Genomic DNA, 21,986 nt, shown 5'->3' with positions numbered 1-21,986 from the left:
ACGGTTTAGTCTTTCATCTAGTCTAGAACAGATACCTGTGCTGTTTTGAACATGAACGAATGTCTGTGTGACATTTTTATCTTGGGAAGATCCATTTTTAATTCTGCAGACACTGAAGCAGCGGTGTGTGTGTGAGTACGTGGGTGGATTTGAATGGTGCTTGTGTAAAACCTAAAGCAATAACATATAAACTGCATTTTTTTTGGGCACGAGTCACATTAGTGTTCATGGGGTGAATCAGCCACACAAATGTGAACACAGACAGATGCAGAAACAGATGGATGTGGAAAACAGGTCAGGGTGCTTTGTGGAAGCAGGTGGAGATCTGTGTGCGTGTGTCTGTGTAGTGTGTGTGATTTGCCACCAGCAGCAAACACCACACAGCTATCAGATTAACCAGAGAAGTATCTCTTTACAGGATCAAGGGAGTGTTAAGATGTGCTTCACGTGCTAAATAACACACATGTAGTGTGCATATAGCCATCACAGACAGCTAAGACTAAGACTGCTTTAGTAGGTTCAAGTGTCTTGGTGTCTTTTATTTAAAAAAATTTAAGTATAAACTGTTTATCCTAAAATACAGACATAAAAAGAGAGAACTTCTACCATTACACTACCGGTAAAAAGTTCGGAACAGTTACTTTTTTTTATGTATTTGAAATAAGTTTCTTATGCTCACCAAGGCTGCATTTATTTGATCAAAAATAGAGTGAAAATTGTAATATTGTGAAATAATATTACAATTTAAAATTATGTTTTTTATTTAATTATATATTAATGTAATTTATTCATGTGATGGCAAAACCGTTTTTTTTAGCAGCCATTACTCCAGTCTTTAATGTCACACAATCATTCTGATTTATTATCAGTTATTATTGGTGCTCAATTATTAATAATGGCTCTTATTATTACCGATGTTGGAAACCGTTTTTGATGCTTATTATTTTGGTGAAAAGCATAATATATATTTTTTCATGATTCCTTGGTGAATTTTGATCCTTGCTGAAAAAAAGCATTAATTTCTTTCTTTTTTTAATCAACAAATCAAGCATATTAGAATCAGGATCATCATGTTGCATCGAAGACTGGAGTAATGATGCTGAAAATTCAGCTTTGGCATCACAGAAATAAAATGTTTTTATAAAATATTAAAACCCGAAAACAGTTATTTTAAATTAAGAATACTTTACAAATTATTACTGATTTTACTGTATTTGTTAAACAAATAATTGCAGCCTTGTTGAGGTAAATTTTTTCTTTTTACATTTAAAAATCTTAATTATTCCAAACTTTTGACCAGTAGTCTAGAAATGTTTGAGTTCATATTAATCTCTGACTTTTGATTACAAACTTTTTATCTAGATAATTCTGAGCTCAGTTTGTGACATTATTAATATCTAGATGTTTTTTTTCCAGCAAAGTCCTAATTGCTCTTTCTAATCTTATTTCCTTGTAGAAGAAACAATTGAGATAAACGGGCCTGCATTGTTGTCATTTTCCTTACCTAAGGGTTTTGTCGTCCCTCTACGCAGTCTTGTGTGAGCAATGGGTTGATGACCTCACTCACTGACACCCACACTGTCTCATACTGAGAAAGGGTACACAGAAATGTTGTTGTATTTTTATCTGCTTCTCACTGTTAAACATGTGACTGCTTTCAGTTGTGAAGTTAATCATGCACACATGCAAGAAGCAAAAAGCAGAAGTGTGCTGCAGGAAAGTGACACAAAACAAGCTCAAAAAAGAGAACAAAGCGTCAGAATTATGTTAGTTAAATAGATGTAATTATATACAGATCTCATAGTATTATTTTTTTTTTAACAAAATTAAATACTATTCTGAAATTATTTTAAAAACATGCCAAATTTTATTTATTTATTTATTCTCATACTTGGGGTTAGGGTTTTGTTTGAATAATTTAAGTACGATACATTGGTTCCATCACCATTTGTGCTACAATTAAAATTTTGCAGTTTATTTATGAAAGGTGCGATGACTTGATATGATAAACAGGTGAAAGAATCCCATAGACTCTGATTGGAAGAGGGACTTGAACCATATTAGGGACAACAGTAATTTAATTTTAATCTCAACAGTAAAATCATTTGACAGTAGGAATCCACTTACAGTAGCAACCACTGGGAACCTAATTGCAATGCTCTAAAAACAGTCACAACACCTTAGCAACTGCATAACAAGACCATGGCAACCACAGCACAGCAGTCTCATAGTGGTATCTTTTCCACAGGCAAGCACTCACATTTCCTGTACATTATTTAGGGGCCAAGCCCCGAAGGGGCTGTAGCCCCTTTTGGAATTGTAAGTTTACTTTATTATTCCTCCCCAATGGGAGTCAATGGCAGCCCTATGAACCGTAAGTAGGAAAATTATGAAAATTGGCATACTTCTAGTGATGGTAATGATAAGTATTCTGACCGACGTTGGGGTCTCTAGGACCAACTCTATAGCGCCACCACCAGTTCAAAAATTCTCTTTTCAAATGGTTATAACTTTAGAGAAAAATGAAACTTAGTACACCTAATTTCTCTCATTATACTGATCACATTCAATATCTTACATTAAAACTCCACCCATTACAGTAGTGGCCAAAAGTACAGTATTAAGTTTTTTCACTCCTTCTTTTAATCCTCAAATTGTGTCCAATTCCTACAAAAATTGGCTCAGATTATCTTTGGACTGAGCCACACAGAAATGACTAAACAGATTTTTTTAATTCATCTTTGTTCAAAAGTTATGTTGCAAACTTAACGAGGTCGACCCAAAAATCAAGCGTAGTGTCAGTTCTGGCAGGTCAGTCAATGTTAATCAAGCTCGCATCAGCTGACTCTCAGCTGATACACGTCTACCTATAGGAATACGTCGCCTATCACTGTGTATTAGTGTTGTCACGGTACCAAAATTTCAGTATTCGGTACCAATACCAGTGAAAATCCACGGTTCTCGGTAACAATTTCGGTACCAAAGCTTAATTTAGATAAAATTTACATATATTAAAGTGTATATCACAGTTACAAAGATAGAACTGTAGTATTAAAAACACTTTACAATAAGATTCTATTTGTTAGATAACATTAGATAAAATGACCTAACAATAAACCATAGTCATATACTGTAGCAATTATTCTCCTTGGGGTTAATTTAAAAATATACTAATACATTTTTAAAATCAAAAGTTTTATCTGTTAGCATTATTTAATGCACAATGAATGAAGTGAACAAACATGAACAATCAAGTGTTTGTATTAAATAACATTCACAAACATTAATTAGTGTTGTAAAAATATATTGTTCACTCAATGTGTTGATGTTAACACATTAAGTAATGTTAATGAATGGTATTGTAGTGTTACCAAACTATACAGGAGATAAAACATGTTTTATTTGACTTAACTGTAGCCTACTTTTATTTAATCCAAAACTACGGTGGCCGAGACAGCTCAGCGCGCTGCAACTGAAGCAAACACATGCAAATAGAAAAACACGCGTGCAAATAGAAAAAAAACCCTGAAAATTAAAAAAACATCTTCATCAGTTTCACAACACACGTGTGCTCCAAATAAGGAAACGCGCTGCAAAAGTTCACAACACAACCAAATACAGAAAACGCGCTGCAAATAACACAGACCACAACGGAAATGTTTCCAGGGGAACCAAATAAGTGACGAACCCGGCTGAGTCGTGCTTATTGCTCGTGAGCTTCCCTATGCCATACTCCCTTCGAAGGGGAGATTGCAGAGCCCTTTTGGAGTGAGCAAGGCTCTAGTGTGCTGTTAGGCAGCCGTGTGGAACGCACTTGATGAAGGAGCAACGAAAGACAACGTAATTTCCTCATTATTTTCACCTGGGATGTCCCCATGACAACGCAGCACGGTGTCCATCAGCTGGTCTTACGACAGAAATGTGATGCTGTTAACATAACGGATGCAAATACATTTTTATTTTTATTTTACAAAAAAAGCTTTTAAAATATGCGTTAGGCTATATATCTGTGTCTCAACTTTAAAATTTTGGACCCTACATTACCTAACATTTCTTACGAAACTTTTCTTTATGAAAATGTAATAACATGAAACAATTTGTACAGTGTAACTGATCTATAGATAAATATCTTTCCTTCATGTTTTTCTTCTTTATCTTTTTTATTTATTTATTTTAGTTTCCAGCTCATTGTTCTTTTCTCATTTGTATTCTGATGACATTAAACATATTGTTAATACATTTTGTACATTGTATACAAGTTGTATGTCATAAAAAAATGTAATCTCTGTATGTTTTGCACAAACAAATAAATAAATAAATAAACAAATAAAAAAGGTATAATTTTAAGCTGTAAGCACCAGCACGCATAGATTTATGGATATCTATGCCAGCACGTCCCAGCCGGGTTCGTCACTTATTTGGTTCCCCTGGAAACATTTCCGTTGTGCTCTGTGTTATTTGCAGCGCGTTTATGTATTTGGTGGTGTTGTGAGTATTTGGAGCACACGTGTGTTGTGAAACTGATGAAGATGTTTTCTTAATTTGCGGGTGTTTTTTTATTTGCACGCGTTTTTTTCTATTTGCATGCGTTTTTTTCTATTTGCACGTGTTGTTTTCTATTTGCATGTGTTTTCTTCTATTTGCATGCGTTTTCTTCAGTTGCAGCGCGTTGAGCTCTCTCGGCCACCGTACAAAACTGCCAAAAATGTCACTCTTGCCTGTCTTCAAAACTTGAGAACCCTGTAGCTGATTTCTAATGCAAGGGCTAGAAATCAATTAATTCTTTGCTGATACTTCCTCGTCATCACGGAGAGCGCAGTTTGCACCGCTTTCTCCTTCTCTCCACAAGCGCTCGCTCTCGCGTGTCTCCGCTATGCAACCATGAACAGTGACGCGCCTGGAAAAACAAGCTCGCACGTCACTTCTATTATGAGTGCGCTTCCCGCGCGCCTACATTTGAAATTTGCACGCGCAAAAAACGTGCTAAGTGAACGTGTGAACGGCCCTTTATGGCAACGTGACATTAGCCTAATTCAACATATTTCCATATGTGGCTCTTTCCTCCTTTCTTGTCAACAAGTGAATTCAGAGCCAACGCATTAGCAGCGCCGCCGGTCGCCATGTCTCAGTGTTTTATGAAGAGGACGCAACTCTGCACCTTTCGGACAGCGCATCAAGAACAGGATTAACCCGGTACTCGGTACCTAGAAAAGCTGGTACCGTAACCGTTCATTTTTTTTAGTACCGACTTGGTACCGAAGTACCGAGTTTTTTGACAACACTACAGTGTATATATATATTTACTGTATATAGTATATATAGCTCCTTCAGTTTTATCAGCAGCTATCGCGTTTCTCAAGAGCTAATTACCCTTCTCCATCCCCAGCTCCTCCTCTCGTCAGTCAGGATTTGGCATTCTGATTCCCCTTGAATCAGAATAAATTCTCGAATTATGTTGTACCTTAAAATCTTGAATTAATGATATCCGCATACATTTATGTTGGTTCTGTTCCGTTTGCCCAAAGGGGGGGTATTGCTGCTCTTCCTGCTCTTATCCATGTTAGGCATGGATGCACAGGGAGTTCTTGCCCAGAACGGAACCATGCCGCCAATCCAAACTGTAGGCTAATTGTCAATCGTATTTGACGCTAGTGGTCCTGACAGAATTGGTTCAGAGGCTGTATCTCGGCCAAACATTGATCAATCGAAATGAAAATTGGTAGGCTTAATCGGAACCATGATCTGAGGGTACATGCCAAATTGGGGAACACCGCCCACCTATAGGTCATGAGATCTGAAGAATGGCTATTTTTGTTAATAACTTTTGAACAGTTTTCCAGAAAGTCATAATCGTGTCTATGGATTCCTTGTGTCATGCCAGATCAATGGATACTGATATTGCCAGGTTCGGATGAACCATCTGTCTGCCATTTTGAATTTTGTCATACATTTTGTCATCTTTTAAATGATTTGACATATCGGCACAATTTTGTACGAATCCTCATCAGCATGTCCTGAAGGTACCTGAGAAGCTTGAATACAGCGCCACCTAGTGTTCCAAAGATATCTCTTTTTTTGTTGCAAAAACACAACTTTTGGAAACGTAGTTTGTTTTCTTTGAATCATCATGTTCCTTGGTTTATGTCGATTCCGGCGATATCTCATTTGTCATTTTCCAACAATGTGACTGTCCGCCATATTGAAGCAAATGAAAAAGTTTTTTTGCTTCTCCTCCTACAAATTTTGCGCAATTTTGTCCAAAATCGGCTCAGATGATCTTTAGACTGAGCCGCACAGAAATGACTGAATGGATTTATGATTTTTGCTTGCGTTCTTGGGAAATATCTCCCCAAAGTTGACCCTTCCTTTGTTTGTTGTCTTATGCTAGTTAGCTTAGCATGCTAAGTGGTTAGCATGCTAACCAGTTGCCAATCTTTCTAATGTGGCTCTTTAGCTATCAGGTTAACCATAAGCTACATTAGCATTAAGTTAGCTTAGCATGCTAAAAATGTTAAGTAATGCTCTTGTGTGCTCATTCACACACTTAAGGCTCTCCCCGGCAGCCTGCTGAACCAGCGTCAACTGAGTGGCGCAATCAGTAATGCCACAAGCCCCGAACCTTTCAGGTCATGGGTTTGAATCCTGTGTGACATGCCCACACCGTAAGAGGTACTGTGGCCAGAAGTGATTAAAAAATTGCTTCTGTTCAAGACATTGTGTTTTTCTGAGAGAGATCTCATCTGAAATTATTAAATATAACATGCAGTGCATTTTATATATGACATCTTCTTTTTGAGTTGATTCTCCCTTGAACTATGGAACTTCGACATCTGTGTGAAAACATGTCTTCCCAGTGGCGCAACGAGATGAGTGGCATGCACCTGACTCAGAGATTGTTGAAGTCACTTGTGGGACAACTTTATAAAATTGTATGTAATGTTGTGTCATTTAGAGTCAATATCTACGGTTCTACTTTTAAAATCTCTCTGTAAAATTAAACAAACGTTGTATGAGTGGCATGCTGTTTAAAGCAACATGCTATAGCTTTGAAGATTGTTTGATCAAATTCAATGTGTAGCAGGCGTTTAAAATCCTGCCAAAAATGACCATAAGGGGCTTGGCCCCGGAATTGCTGCTAGCAGCTATATTAATACTTATAATGAGTATGCACATTTTCTTGCTTGGATGACACTAAATAATTGTGCTTTACTGTTAAACTATTATCAGTCAGCATGCTAAAAATTCAAAGGCAGACAAAAGTCTAAGATTATGAGTCATTTCCTGATTATGACATACCAACCTTAATGTTTTATAGTTTCGAAAGTATGCCAACCATGTTAATATCTTTTTAAGGCCCATAAGGTTCTACAGAATCTCATAGTCCTGTTCACATTGGGAAAGAGAGAGATGAAAGCTGAAGTTGGTTGGTTTGTTGATATTATCACACATTAAGACTTCCCTCTCTTTCATCCCTCACTCAGCAGCTTTTATTGATTCATGTAATTATTCTCTAGTCGCCAGCAGTCAGCGAATTCATGTACTGTACATGCAGACATAATTTTTTTGAATGCCTACAAAACTCTGAAGAATAGAAGGAATTCACTGCCTTTGACTTTATTTTTCTTCTGCAGGTATTGGTAGAACAGTGCAATATCTAAGATGTTTAAAAGTATCTTGTTATTCAATAAACATTTACTTACAGTCCATGTCCGGCTTCTGTAAAAACCGGTTTTGTGACCGCCGGTGAGGGGAAGAAAGAGTAAGACAGCCACAGGAAGAATAAAAGCTGCTGCTTGTTTTGGGTGACGCTTGTAAAGCGAGTTGCATGTAGAGGGCCTTTCCCTGTTGCTTACTGTATTACCGTGTGATTTAAGATGGAGAAACATCTTAGGAATGTGAGAGAAACACAAGCCCAGCCACACCGGAGAACCAATAAGAGATCAGGTATTTTTCTAATTTTCTTACGCATTTTCTTATGACTTGACTTTCAGTTTACATGCAAAGAATTCAAATAATTCTAAACTGGTCGTTTAGACCAGTTTTTTTACCTATGCCAGTTTCAGGATAAGGCAGAGAGATGCATTCTATCCATCAGGCCATTTATACATCTGTTGTTACATGTTCTCTATCTGATCGTTTCATCTTGTGGACAGTTTGCTGTAAATTCCAACACATATAAGCAGGTGAATCTCATACAGCAGATCAAAAATGTGTCCATTGTCCAGTTGCATAAACATAGCCATTATGTTAAGACTCTGTGTCTTAAGTATTAGTATGACCAACTAGTGGTTGGTGTTAGTCAAGGGGCAATCAGTCTTACTTTTTAACTGACTTAAAAAAAAAACAGATATGAACAGTCTTACAGAAAAAAATGTGATGACTAACTTGTAAGACTAGTATTAGCAGTTTATGCAACGGCCCCCAGGTCATATATCATCCCAAAATCAAAAGATATAAGACATCCATCCATTCTCCATACCGCTTATTCTCTCTAGGGTCACGGGTGGAGAAATACGAAATGTGAAATTATCTTTTGTTTAAAAAAAAATAAGGCAATTTTTTTTTAGTTCATTATGTTTTTTTATTTTTTATTTTTATTTATTTTTTACATTGGGACATTATTTTTATTAAAACTAAGCATATTTTCACAAAATTCTCTTTACTGTAATGCAAAAATATATATATTAAAAATAATTGTATAATTTATTTGTATTATTATTATTTTTAATAATTTTAATGTAATACAGTAAACAAACTATATTGAGAATAATGATAATTAAAAGTAAAATTTCTTTTTCTTTTTTTCTTCCCCAAAATATAATTGGGTTATTTTTGAGTGAAATATGACCCGCACAAGTAAGGATGGTGGTGGTCAGTTATTATTGTCTTCATTAATTATGAGTATTAGTGTGATAAAGCTGTGCTAAATTGCATTATCATGAAGAAAAAACACAATTACAACAATTTTGAATGTTCTGAAATGTTCTTGCTCTTACCCAGTTAAAACGCAATCTCTTATTAATTTACTATACTGTTACAGTTGTAATAATGACAGTAGCTGCATGCTGTCGTTTTTGGTAGAAACTGGTTACTATTTTTTTGTAATGTTTTGCCTGGCAATATTGAATCCGTGTTCGGAGCACAGATGGTAAATGCAGGATTAATCTGATGTACCTTTGGTTTCATGCATAATAGTTCCCTTTCGTAGTCACTCCGAGTTACGTCGGATGACGGAGAATGGGGGTTTCGCCAGAAAGCCTATCATCTTCGAGTATTAAAAAACGAGCCTATGGCAATGAAATGCCATGGGTCTGCGGAATTTGCATAATGTATCTCCGCCCCACCGCGTGGGTATTTAAGGAGAGACACCTGCAACAGCAGATCATGTTTTCGCTTCGGAGCCAAGAGCATCTCTTCACTCCACAAGCCAAATCCTGAGTTTTCTCAGTGACTACATCTCTTCGAGACGAGCGAACTCTCCGGTGTTGGTGTGACGGCGGTATCCAGCGAGTTTCACATTGCCTGCGAGCTGAGCAGTGGTCTGCCAGTCTGTGTGTTCTCCCTGGTCGCTTCAACATCCGCGGAGTTTTTCCTCTCACTAAAGAGCTGCACGCGGCACGTCTTTTTAAAGACGCGTCTTTCTAAAGACGATCTGCCCGTGTTTTTCTGAGTGTGGTAATCTGATAGATTCAGCTGATGGGCGCGAGCGCTGTTTTGAGTGTTTGGGCTTTGATCGCGCTCAGACAGCGCTCGTGGGTGTGTCACGTTCTCTCACTGGGAACGTGACCATCGCAATGTAACGGTCGAGACTCGATGAGCTCAATGAGTGAGAGTCCCCTCATCCACACCCCGATCTATTTTTCTCCACGTGAGATAATACTTCGGCTGGTGGCCAGGGTGACCTAAGACGGCAGGTTTGGAACTAAACCGACGAAAAATTCCTCGGTCCACACCCCGTCTTTCACATTGCAACCTGCATGGTCCCAGGTGAGTTCGCCGGCCCGCCCGCGGGCCCGCGGTCTCATTCGGTACCCCGGCTGATGAAATCATGTATCACCGCATCACAAGGTGAGCTGGAGTCCTCTAGAGATGATGGCTCGTCTGTGCTGCCGTCCTCGGATGTGCTAGCATAACGAGTTTGATCCAGAGTGCACAGCTATGCTTCCCGGGTGATTGGTTTTTGGGGGTGGCGAACCCAAATCCTTTCTACCCGGACGTGCATGAAGAGATCGTGGAAGTCTCCTTGACTTTTCGCGACTGCTCAGTGGCCTCTTCCGCCTTCTCTGCCCTTGTAGAGGCCGCGGCCTAGGGTGCACTGGGGTTCCCCCTGTGGAGTGTTCTGTGGCAACACTTATGTGTCCCCACAGCGCCTCCACCTGGCGTGGCGACTCTTAAGCACCCCTCCTATGCCTGTAGGTTCTTGTCTACTCCGGTGGCGGGGACCTATAGAGCTGCGGGGCAGGCTGCCACCTCACTGCGTGTTATTGCCATCCTCCTGGGTGTTCAATGACATGCACGAGGGTAGGGCTGATTCAGGGCTCATCCTTGAGCTGCCTGCCGTCACCGACCTTGCTCTCCGAGCGACGTAGGTGACCGCACGCTCCCTGAGTCAGGTGATGTCCACATAGGTGGTCAGACACCTCTGGCTAACCTGGTTGATGTGCGCGAGGCTGAGTGATTTCGTTTCCTCAACTCCCCCATATCCCAGGCTGGCCTCTTCGGCGGCGCGGTCGAGGACTCTGCCCAACAGTTCTCGGCCGCCCAGAAGTGGACTGTGGCTATTTTGTCTGACCCCGCGGCTTTGCTGCCTCCAGCTGCCGGCTCAGACGCCTCAGTCCGCTTGCTGCCGAATGCGCCCTCCTGCGACTTCCGCCCCCTCCCGCCCGGCCCCCAGCAGCACCGGGCCGCGCCGTGGAGGTGGTCGCAGGAAGGCGCCCCTGCCCGTACCGGTCCCGCAGCCCCGCCAAGGCCAGGCTTGCGGCGCTCCCGTTACGTGCAGCTCAGATGTGGGTTGCAGTTCTTCAGGGAGTGGTTGCAGGGCCACTCCTTCCCCCGGTGGAGGGCTGGGGGAGAATCTTTCTAAACCAAAGAGCTGCATCCCATCTCTGAGCCCTCAGAGGGCCGGACGACAGTGCGCGACGCTCCCGGGCCTTGCCGCTCTCGTCCCCCTCTGTCTCTGAGGGCGCGGATGACAGTGTGTGCCGTCTCCGGACCACACCACTCTCGTCCCCCTCTGTCGCCAGACCCCTGGCAGAGCAGACCCCCGTGGAACGCTGGTCCTTCCCTGGTCTCCTCTGTCAGGACGCGGAGCATGACCGTGCCCCCGCACCGGGCCGCTATGCCACCCACGCCTGGGCCGGTCACTCCGCTTCGCTGCCCCTCCGGGGGGACGTCTGTCGTTCGGATGTTTCCGCTGGTTCAGTTCTTGGGAGCTTGGTTAGAGCTTCCCTACCTGTCCCGCTGGGTCGCCCGAACTATCAGGCTCGGCTATGCGATCCAATTCGCACGGTCTCCTCCCCGCTTCAGGGGAGTCCGTTTACTTTGGTCGGTGGCAATGCCCCGATCATGAGAGCGGAGGTTGCCACCCTGCTGGCGAAGGGTGCAATCGAGACTGTCCCTCCAGCCGAAATGAGGTCAGGGTTTTACAGCCCGTACTTCATTGTCCCCAAGAAGACCGGTGGGTTACGGCCAATCCTGGATCTGTGCGTCTTGAGCCGCTCCCTTCACAGGCTGCCGTTCAGGATGCTCACGACCAAACGCATTTTCGAATGCGTGCGGCCACAGGATTGGTTTGCAGCGATAGACCTGAAGGACGCCTACTTTCATGTCTCCATTTTACCTCGACACAGACCGTTTCTTCGGTTTGCTTTCGAGGGGCAGGCATACCAGTACGCAGTTCTCCCATTCGGGTTGGCTCTGTCTCCTCGCGTCTTTACGAAGGTCGTCGAGGCAGCCCTTGTTCCCCTGCGCGAACACGGGGTTCGCATCCTGAATTACCTCGACGACTGGCTAATATTAGCTCAATCTCGAGTCCAGGTTTGCGAACACAGAGACCTAGTGCTCCGGCACCTAGCCCGTCTGGGCCTTCGGGTCAACTGGGAGAAGAGCAAACTTTGCCCCGTGCAGAGGATCTCTTTTCTCGGTATGGAGATAGACTCGGTCGCCATGTCCGCGCAGCTTACGAGCGAGCGCGCACACTCACTGCTGACTTGTCTTCGACAGTTCGAGGGCAAGAGTGCGGTCCCACTGAAACTTTTTCAGAGGCTCCTGGGGCATATGGCATCCGCAGCCGCGGCAACGCCACTCGGATTGCTTCATATGAGACCGCTTCAGCTGTGGCTTCGCGATCGGGTCCCGAGGTGGGCATGGCATCGCGGTACGCTCAGAGTTCCAATAACTCCGACCTGCCGTCAGTCCTTCACCCCGTGGCGGAACCTCAGCTTTCTACGGGCCGGAGTTCCCCTAGAACGAGTTTCCAGGCATGTTGTTGTCTCCACAGATGCCTCTGCCACGGGCTGGGGCGCCATGTGCAATGGACATGCAGCCGCGGGCTCCTGGACAGGACCCCAGCGCCTCATGCATGTCAATTGCCTCGAGTTGCTGGCAGTACGCCTTGCCCTGCACCGCTTCCATGCGCTGCTCCAGGGTCAACACGTACTTGTCCGTTCGGACAATACCGCGACAGTAGCGTACATCAACCATCAGGGTGGTCTACGCTCTCGCCGTATGTCGCAACTCGCACGCCACCTCCTCTTATGGAGTCAGAAGCACCTGAGGTCCCTTCGTGCTATTTACATTCCAGGAGAGCGGAACCTTGCAGCCGACGAGCTGTCACGGCTCCGGCCAACCTCTGGCGAATGGCGACTCCATCCCCAGCGGCCAGCTGATATGGGACCAGTTCGGGGACGCACAGAGATATCTGTTTGCCTCCCATGACTCATCCCATTGCGCCCTGTATTACTCCCTGTCCGAGGGCACGCTCGGCACGGATGCAATGGCGCACAGCTGGCCGCAGGGCCTACGCAAATATGCGTTTCCCCCAGTGAGCCTTCTCGCACGGACTCTGTGCAAGATCAAGGAGGACGAGGAGCAGGTCATATTGGTCGCCCCATACTGGCCCACCAAGACCTGGTTCTCCGAACTGATACTCCTCGCGACAGCACCTCCTTGGCCAATTCCTCTGAGGAAGGACCTCCTTTCTCAGAGACGGGGCACCCTATGGCACCCTCGTCCCGATCTTTGGAGACTCCACGTGTGGCTCCTGGACGGGATGAGGCAGGTTTGAGTACCCTGCCACCTGCGGTGGCGGCTACCATCACTTCCGCTAGAGCGTTGTCCACGAGACACGTCTACGCGTTGAAGTGGAATCTCTTCGTCAACTGGTGCTCTTCTCGGCGAGAAGACCCCAGGAGATGCTCGATCGGTGTCGTGCTTTCCTTTCTGCAAGACGGGCTGGAGCGAAGGCTGTCTCCCTCCACCCTGAAGGTGTATGTGGCCGCTATCGCCGCTTATCACAATGCAGTTGAAGGTAAGTCTCTGGGAAAGCACGACCTGATCATCAGGTTCCTGAGAGGAGCGAGGAGACTGAATCCTCCTCGCCCTCCTCTTGTACCCTCTTGGGACCTCTCAGTGGTCTTATATGCCCTGCAGAGGGCTCCCTTTGAGCCTCTGCAATCAGTGGAGATTAAGTTGCTGTCAATGAAGACAGCGCTCCTGGTTGCACTGGCCTCCATCAAGAGGGTGGGGGATCTGCACGCACTCTCCGTTGACGAAGCGTGCCTGGAATTCGGGCCGGCCTGCTCTCACGTGATCCTGAGAACCCGGCCTGGATATGTGCCCAAGGTTCCCACCACTCCCTTCCGGGACCAGGTGGTGAACCTGCAAGCGCTGCCCCTGGAGGAGGCAGACCCAGCCTTGGCACTGCTCTGTCCAGTACGCGCCCTCCGTGCTTATGTAGACAGGACGCAGTGTTTCAGGACCTCAGACCAGCTCTTTGTCTGTTATGGTGGAAAGCTGAAGGGAAAGGCTCTCTCCAAGCAAAGGTTATCCCACTGGATAGTGGACGCCATTGCTTTGGCATACCAGCAGCAAGGTCGACCGTGCCCCCTTGGTGTGATCGCCCACTCCACCCGGAGTGTGGCGTCCTCTTGGGCTTTAGCGCGTGGCGCCTCGCTAACAGACATCTGCAGAGCTGCAGGCTGGGCGACACCCAACACATTCGCCAGATTTTACAATCTCCGAGTGGAGCCAGTCTCCGCCCATGTACTGTCTTTTTCAAGCTAACATGGGAGCCGTTAGGTGTCTCGCTTGCTCGCCATTCCAATCCACGGACTGGATACGTGCGATATTTCCTCAGGTAGCCTTCCTCTCTGAAGCCCTGAGTTCCTCCAGCACTGTTGACGCTGGCGCCAGTGTCTATTGCCTGTGCGTTGGCTAGGTGCCTCCGTGTGCATGGTTCCTCCTCTGAGTAACCCCCACATGTGTATTTCCACTGTAAGCCTCTTTGAGCATGTGTCTTTCCCTCGGCAAGCCACCTTGCCACTCCTGGAGTTGAAAGTTGCCACCCCACGGGCTGGTCACTCCAGTGTTCCTCCATATGAAGCCCCCTCGGCCATATGTGTATTCTTAAGTCCTCCCTATGGGTAGGCATGCTGCGACATATCTCCCCTGAGATATGCTTCCCAGTGTACCTTGGTATTCCTGTGTTAAGTAGGACTCCTTCGTCCGTGCCTATATCACGACAGGGAGGTCAGACTTCGCAGGGCACTGGAAGACAGCTGTGAAGGTGGCGTGATTACACGGGGACCCCCATTCTCCGTCATCCGACGTAACTCGGAGTGACTACGAAAGGGAACGTCTCGGTTACGGATGTAACCCTCGTTCCCTGAGTAGGGAACGGAGATGTTACGTCTCCCTGCCACTTCCGCTGTACCGCTGGGTAGACACCTGAGTTCAGTCTCGGCTCCTCAGCGAAGACATGATCTGCTGTTGCAGGTGTCTCTCCTTAAATACCCACGCGGTGGGGCGGAGATACATTATGCAAATTCCGCAGACCCACGGCATTTCATTGCCATAGGCTCGTTTTTTAATACTCGAAGATGATAGGCTTTCTGGCGAAACCCCCATTCTCCGTCATCCGACGTAACGTCTCCGTTCCCTACTCAGGGAACGAGGGTTACATCCGTAACCGAGACGTTCAGCTCAGTGTTCTGATAGTTGGTTACAATTACATTAAATGCATGCATACACTGGAAATTGATTGAGTCTAATTTAGGGGAGCATTTATTATTACATTGACCAAATCCATAATTCACTGCCTTCTTGAATACCACAGTGTTTACATTCATTATGGCCACTCAACTGTGAACATGATTCATGGCAAATCTACTCTAATGCTCTAACAAGGGCTCCACATAAATGCTAAATTACATGCTACACAGTATCATAAATAACCTCATAAACATGTCATTGCTATTTTTCATTTGTATTCAAATAAAAGATGCTGTATGTTGTGTTTCTAACCAAGCAAACTGATTAATTGTCATGATGGAAACAATTTGGATGGTTATCCAGCTCTACACATCCCAGTACTCTATTCAGTGCTGATTTGTGCAGTGTTTATTGGGAGAGTCTGTATTTGATCGGTCATAAAGGCTTCTTTATTTAAGGGTCCCACCAGCCCCTTCTTTCATGTCTTTTAAAGTTTGTTTGTTGTGGTTGTGTTAGCTTACAGAATGTTTTTTTTTTTTTAAAGCTGCCATTAAAAATTACTTATGTGAACATGTGTGTACGTTTGAGTGTGCAGGGGACACCAGATCCTTCTGTCACAAGGGCTCCAGATGGTACAAGGAAAAAGCCTTGCTTTAATCTCACTCCCAGGATAAAATGCTCTCACACACACACACACACACACACACACACACAATACTTTAAACTTGTTTAAATGCACATTAAACTGACTGCTTTTGTTACATTCTCTGTTTGCTTCATTAAACATTTGGTGTCTTTTATGCTTTACGTTTCAGCTGGTTAATGTACTTGAGTTCTTCATCATTCATCACCGCACTATGTCTCTTTACTTCCCCAGCCTGTTTAATTGTCTCTCAGTAGTGTAACAATTTTCTATTTTCAGCTGTGCGCTTTATAAACTGAGTCTCAACGTGTGCCTTCATGTGCACATGTGTGAACAATTGGAAACCACACGCCACTTGTTTACTGTTTGGCTTTCATCTTTTATGTGCATTAGAAATAGAGAGAATTAATTGCTGGTGCGTCTCTGGGGATTTACTTTTCTTTTGTTTTGCTACAAATGCTGGATTAATGTTCTCTCATGCTCTCTCTTCACACGCATACCTTCTGCTCAGTGTTTTTATCATCCAGAATACATTTGTCTTAATTGTTCTACAGTCATAATATCATACATAATACAGTTTTATGGTTTCACTTCTAAGGTAAAATGTATATTTTGCATCCAGATTAAATTAAGCCTATTTATTTAGTTATCAATCATTGTGGCTTTTTTTTTTTGTCGACTTTTTATAAGTTAAATATTTTTGTTTAATTAAATTAAGTCTATTTTGTTTTTATTTTTCATTATGACATTATTTTAAGCTTTCAACTTCATCTAATTGATATAATTTCTTATAATAAATTGAATTATTTATTTATTTTGTATTGTGAAGTTATAATAAGCTTTCAATTTGGTATAATTTGCAGAGGGCCTTTTTCTATTACGTCAGGACAATTCTCTATGCCCTAAGCGAGATTCATGTCAAAATCATTTGAGTCTTGTGTTAAAGAACTGGCCTGCACAAAAGCCAGACTTGAAAACACCTTTGGGATGAAATGGCATTCATATCTAAATGGGATCAAATCCTCACAACCATGTTCAACATCAACAAGTACATACGAGTGTGCTGTTTCTGGTGGCCACATGTAGTGATCCAGACATGTTCTTGACTGGTTTAGTGTCATTTTAGTATTCTTCCTGTTCTTTTATTTAGCCTACCCACAAGTTTCTCTGAATGTCTATTCCCCTTATTTTCCATCTGTATCGAGATCATCGTGAAAGTACTTAAAAATTATTTTTTCTTTTTAGTTACTGGAATGTAGATTCCAGTATTATGTGACATCTGTTCATGTCTCCATTTCAGAAAAAATATTTTTCAGGCCGTTTGTTGTTTTTGAATGTTTGCAGTCCATAAATGCTAGTTAACCACTTATAGGTCCTCAGTGCATCGTAGGAAAGATAGTTTTATAGGCTGCACAGCCGCTGCAGGGTTTAGAATAATGTTTTATTTTATAAAAAATATAGTGGACTATTTTATTTGATGTTTTATTTTATGTGACAGCAGTCGTCCGCGGGGGTGCTGTCTTTTACTTTCGTTTTGTATTTGTTTTATTTATGGTATTAAAGTTTGTTGAATGTTCGCCAGTTCCCGCCTCCTCCTTCCCACAACATCTAACCTTGTTACAAATAAGAATGTTTCTTGAGCACCAAATCAGCATATATGAATGATTTCTGAAGGATCGTGTGACACTTAAGACTATACTTTATGCATAATAGTGAGAATAAAACTTATAAATATTTCTTATGTTGTCTTTCAGATAAAGCTGGCAACCCCAGCTGCTTTCCCTCCAAACAATCTGATGAAGAGGAACCTTGTGTTGGGGTGAAAATCGCTCAGAACAAAGGTGGGCAATATCCCTCCCTTCCTTTCCTTCTTATTCTGTCTCTTCCTTTCTCTGTGCATTAAGGCTTGGACCCATGGGAGTCTGCCATTTTTGTCAGAATGAATCTTTCCTAATAAACCTGCAGCTGCGAGCTGTTGTATTTATGATCTGTTGTAAGAGATAACAGATACATTTACATGTTATGTAGTAGTTTTAAGTGTTATGGAAATGAATGGGCATGACTGAACATGCACTGGGGTCAATGGGCCGCCTCAGTTTTTTTCTTCTGTTTCTTTTGATTAATGGAAAGAGGTTAACATGTTAACATGTAGATGACTTTGGAGAATTTTGCAGTTAATTCAGTCCATATTTGATGTTTAATGTACAAATTGTGGTGCAGAATGACTGTACCAATGAGCTTATACGGTGGGTTGCCAAGCATGTCACCACATAAATAGAAACCATGCCATCTACAAAATAACTTTTTGCTTGTTGCTTCTCTGTGTTAAGGGCAAAAACTCAGATTGTTATGCAAGAAATATAGAGTGGTACATGGATGACATATTTTTGTAGACCAAGCCAAAAGATAGCATCACCCTGGTTCCCTCAACAAAAACCCAATAGGTTTTTCTGAGGAAAGAAACTTTTCGTGTGCCTGGCTGTTCTGGTGCTCAGTGCTCTGTAGCGCCGGCCAGACGGCAACAGTTCAAAGAGGAAGTGGCCTGGGTTTGAGGGGTCAAGATTGATTTTACCTACCCTTTTAGGCAAAAAAAGGGGGAGGGGGGGGCGGGGTTAGGAGATTTTAGGTTTAGGAGATTTTAGGTTCTTCTAAAATCCACAATCATCTCCACTGTTTTTAATGTGTTCAGCTCCAGGTTGTTATCACTGCACCAGACAGCCAGTTCTTTAAAGCTGCAGTCCGCATTTTTTCCTCTTTGTCGCCATCTCTGTTCGAAATCTGCAATTGCAGTCATTCGCGGAATTATCAACTTTACGTGAGTTGTAGTTCGACACCGCACAGCGCGGATGAACACATTGAGGAGAGTGTGCAGCTGTCAGTCACCGCGCCGGTGTGGATACTGTCATCATTCTCTGCTGGCACAGAATCACAGATTATTCTTTTTGGAAGTATGACCAACATAATAATTTTCACCGGAAAATGTCATCTGAACAAGTAAGTAACATTCACTTTTGTTCTGGTTCTGACATTGCAGTAAATCGCGCTGATTAAATCTAAAACGCTTATCATCACGCAAAACCGTGCAAATTATACTTTGTTCTCAACTTGTTAATGTTAACAACGTCAGCATTGCGCGACTACATGTAATGTCCTTCCGAAATGTATCCTTGTTTTCGCATGGGCCGGTTGCAGTCTCTTTTTTTCTGTAGCTACTCCGAAGTCCGAACAAAGTATTTTGCATTTTGCATTTTACATCAGTTGTCACTGGTGATTGTCGTTTGAACCTTTCTGGATCCGCCATCAAATTGATAAGTTTAATTATATCAAGTGCTGTGAGAAAAGGTTATAAATCAATATAGCCTACTAGCCGAGACTCCTTCTTTATGTGTACAGATGTGACGTAATGACGCAAAGACAGGCTCGAATCTCCCGCGGAAATCCACCAGTACCACTGGAATTAAAGACATTATTACAAGCTTACCGTTTTGAATCGAGCTAAGCCAAGCAGAGAGTTTTGAACACTGGCTGGTTATGTATTTTCTCAAATATGTATTTTGGATAATTTTTAACCCAAAAAAAGCTACGGACTGCAGCTTTAACCTCCTGTCTGTAAGCAGACTCGTCACCATTCTGGATGAGGTTGATTAGTGTGGTCAAGTCAAGTCATCTTCATTTATATAGCGCATTTAACAATGGATTGTTTCAAAGCAGCTTTACAGAGATAAACATATAATTTAAGGTAACAGATTGTTTTGGCGTTATAGCAGTTCTTGAATAATGTTACTTCCAGCTAAAGTTAATGGTGTCATCTGCAACCTTCAGGAGTTTGACAAAGGGGTATTTTGCAGTACAGTTTTTAGTGTACATGGAGAAGAGTAGTGGGGAGAGCACATATCCCTGGGGGGCGCCAGTGCTGATTGTGCGGGTTTTGGATGTGAATTTGTCCGGCCTCACTAGCTGCTGCCTGTCTGTCAGGAAGTTGGTGATTCACTGACAGATGGAGGAGGGTACAGAGAGCTGGGTTAATGTGGACAGGAGGAGGTTTGGAATGATGGTGTTGAAGGCCGAGCTGAAGTCCACAAACAGGATCCTCACAAAAGTCCCTGGTTTGTCCAGGTGTTGCAGGATGTAATGCAGTCCCTTGTTGACTGCATCATCCACAGACCTGTTTGCTTGATTGAAACTGCAGGGGGTCCAGCAAGGGTCCAGTAATGTCCTTCAGGTATGCCAACACCAGTCTCTCAAATGACTTCATGACCACAGACATTAAGGCAAACAGGTCAGTAGTCATTCATTCCTATGATTTTGGGTTTCTTTGGGATGGGGATGATACTAGTGGAGCATTTGAAGCAGAATTGGGTTGCTGGAGGTGTTGATGGATGCATGGGGAGATGGTCAGGGGTGTGAAGACAGGGTTTTTCAAACTTGCAATAAAACTCATTCAAGTCGTCGGCCAGTTGTTGATTCGATAAAGTGCTGGGGTATGGTGTCTTGTAATTGGTGATGTTTTTCAGGCCTTTCCAAACTGATGCAAAGCTTATGATTCTTACACGTTTTGTTTATTGTAAAAAAAAACTTTTATTAATTTTGAATCATGAATACAATCGTCAGAATTCAAAAGCAAAATGTGGAAATTCAGAAGCGAAGACCAGGAGACTTGGTTGTATCTCCTTCAGCAGGATTCTTTATTGAGAATGTGCTGTTTCGTAGCTGCAGTCATCAAGTCCCACTAAGGCAGTCATACATTGTAGTTTATATAGATTTTAGGAGGCAGTGACAAAACACCTGGGTGACGACCTTAAACAAAGCATGCAAAAGAAGTATCCAGATATAGGAACCCACCCCAGACTCTAGAGTATCACCAGTCCTGATCCAGTCAGCATAACTATTCAAAGAATGGGACAGGAGCTCCAAGGGCCATTAAAGACAATAGGTGAGAGTCTCCGTAATCTTGCTCATTTGACTTACAATAAAGAGAACAGGAACTGACAGAAAACTCTTGCTGGAAACTATGCTTAACAGAATCATTCATCTGATATCATCATCTTAACCTTAAATGCTAAATAGTAAATACAATGTACTCCACCATAGTTTTTCATGTGATGTTACTATAAACGAACTACACCACGTTCGCATTACTTCAACGTCGCCACTACTAAGCTTCCGACAACCCTTTCAGTCTTTGTTTAAATTTTTCCCTGAAAGTTCGAGTAATAATAGTTTGCAAGAGCGTGATAAACACAACGAGGCTGTGAAAGCGGACTAGAGAGTAGATGAGTTTGCCTGTTTGGAGTGATGTTTAATGTTACAAACTCTGTAGTCCCATTTAGCCACTTGTTAGCAACCGCATTTGGATAAAAGTGCTCGATGAATAAATATACCTGTAATTTCAAATACAGGATTACATATTCCGTCATATTACATTGTGATGTGAGTGTCTGTAGCTCCATGTGTAATCAAATGCTATGTTTTACCTTCACAAAGTTTGTTTTCATTTGACACATCAGTATTAACCGGAGAAGTTTTTGTTCTCTAGTCAATATGGGAATACAAATGAAGGTCTGTGGTGACATGGCATTACAGTAGTTGTGCTGGTCAGACTTGTTTAAGCTCAGAGACATGAGCACTGAGCTTACTCCAATAGTGGACTTATGATAATGCCAAATGTAAGAGATATCACTGAGTTGATTACATGAGAACTGAACAGGTGGCTAATGGTGTGGTTTTGGCCCTGGGTATATGACCTAGTGGTTGAGTGGCTTTTCCTTGCTTATTTACATTTGTGTGCAGTGTTTTGAAGCATCACACACTACTATTGAAACATTTGGGGTCAGTTCATTAATTTTAAAGAAATTATTTTCTTCAGCAAGGATGCATTATATTGATCAAAAGCGACAGTAAAGACATTTTTATAATGTTACAAAAGATTTTTATATCAAATAAATAATTATATTGAACTTTCTATTAGTAAACGAATCCTGGAAAGAAAATGTATCACTGTTTCCACAAAATTTTTAAGCAGCACATCAGTTTTCAATATTCATAATAATACGAAATGTTTACTGAAGACTAGAATAATAATGCTGAACATTCAGGTTATTGAAATTTTTATATCATAGGAATAAATAACAGA

General features: G+C 42.6%; 1 protein-coding gene across 4 annotated transcripts in view; it reads left to right on the top strand.

Moving 5' to 3' along the window:
• Positions 1–21,986, top strand: part of fgd4a (FYVE, RhoGEF and PH domain containing 4a) — a 61,380-nt gene that overhangs the window by 13,619 nt on the left and 25,775 nt on the right. For all 4 annotated transcript variants that reach the window (XM_056261329.1, XM_056261330.1, XM_056261333.1 and 1 more), the window contains exon 2: positions 17,608–17,694. In XM_056261329.1, the coding sequence (XP_056117304.1) occupies positions 17,608–17,694 (87 nt within the window). The remainder of the gene's footprint in view (positions 1–17,607; positions 17,695–21,986) is intronic.

Source organism: Rhinichthys klamathensis, unplaced genomic scaffold (assembly GCF_029890125.1).
Source record: "Rhinichthys klamathensis goyatoka isolate OS25496 unplaced genomic scaffold, OSU_Roscu_1.1 h1tg000181l_1, whole genome shotgun sequence".
Classification (NCBI taxonomy): Eukaryota; Metazoa; Chordata; class Actinopteri; order Cypriniformes; family Leuciscidae; genus Rhinichthys; species Rhinichthys klamathensis.
Note: the sequence above shows the minus strand (reverse complement) of the source record. Positions and strands in the feature narration are given on the sequence as shown.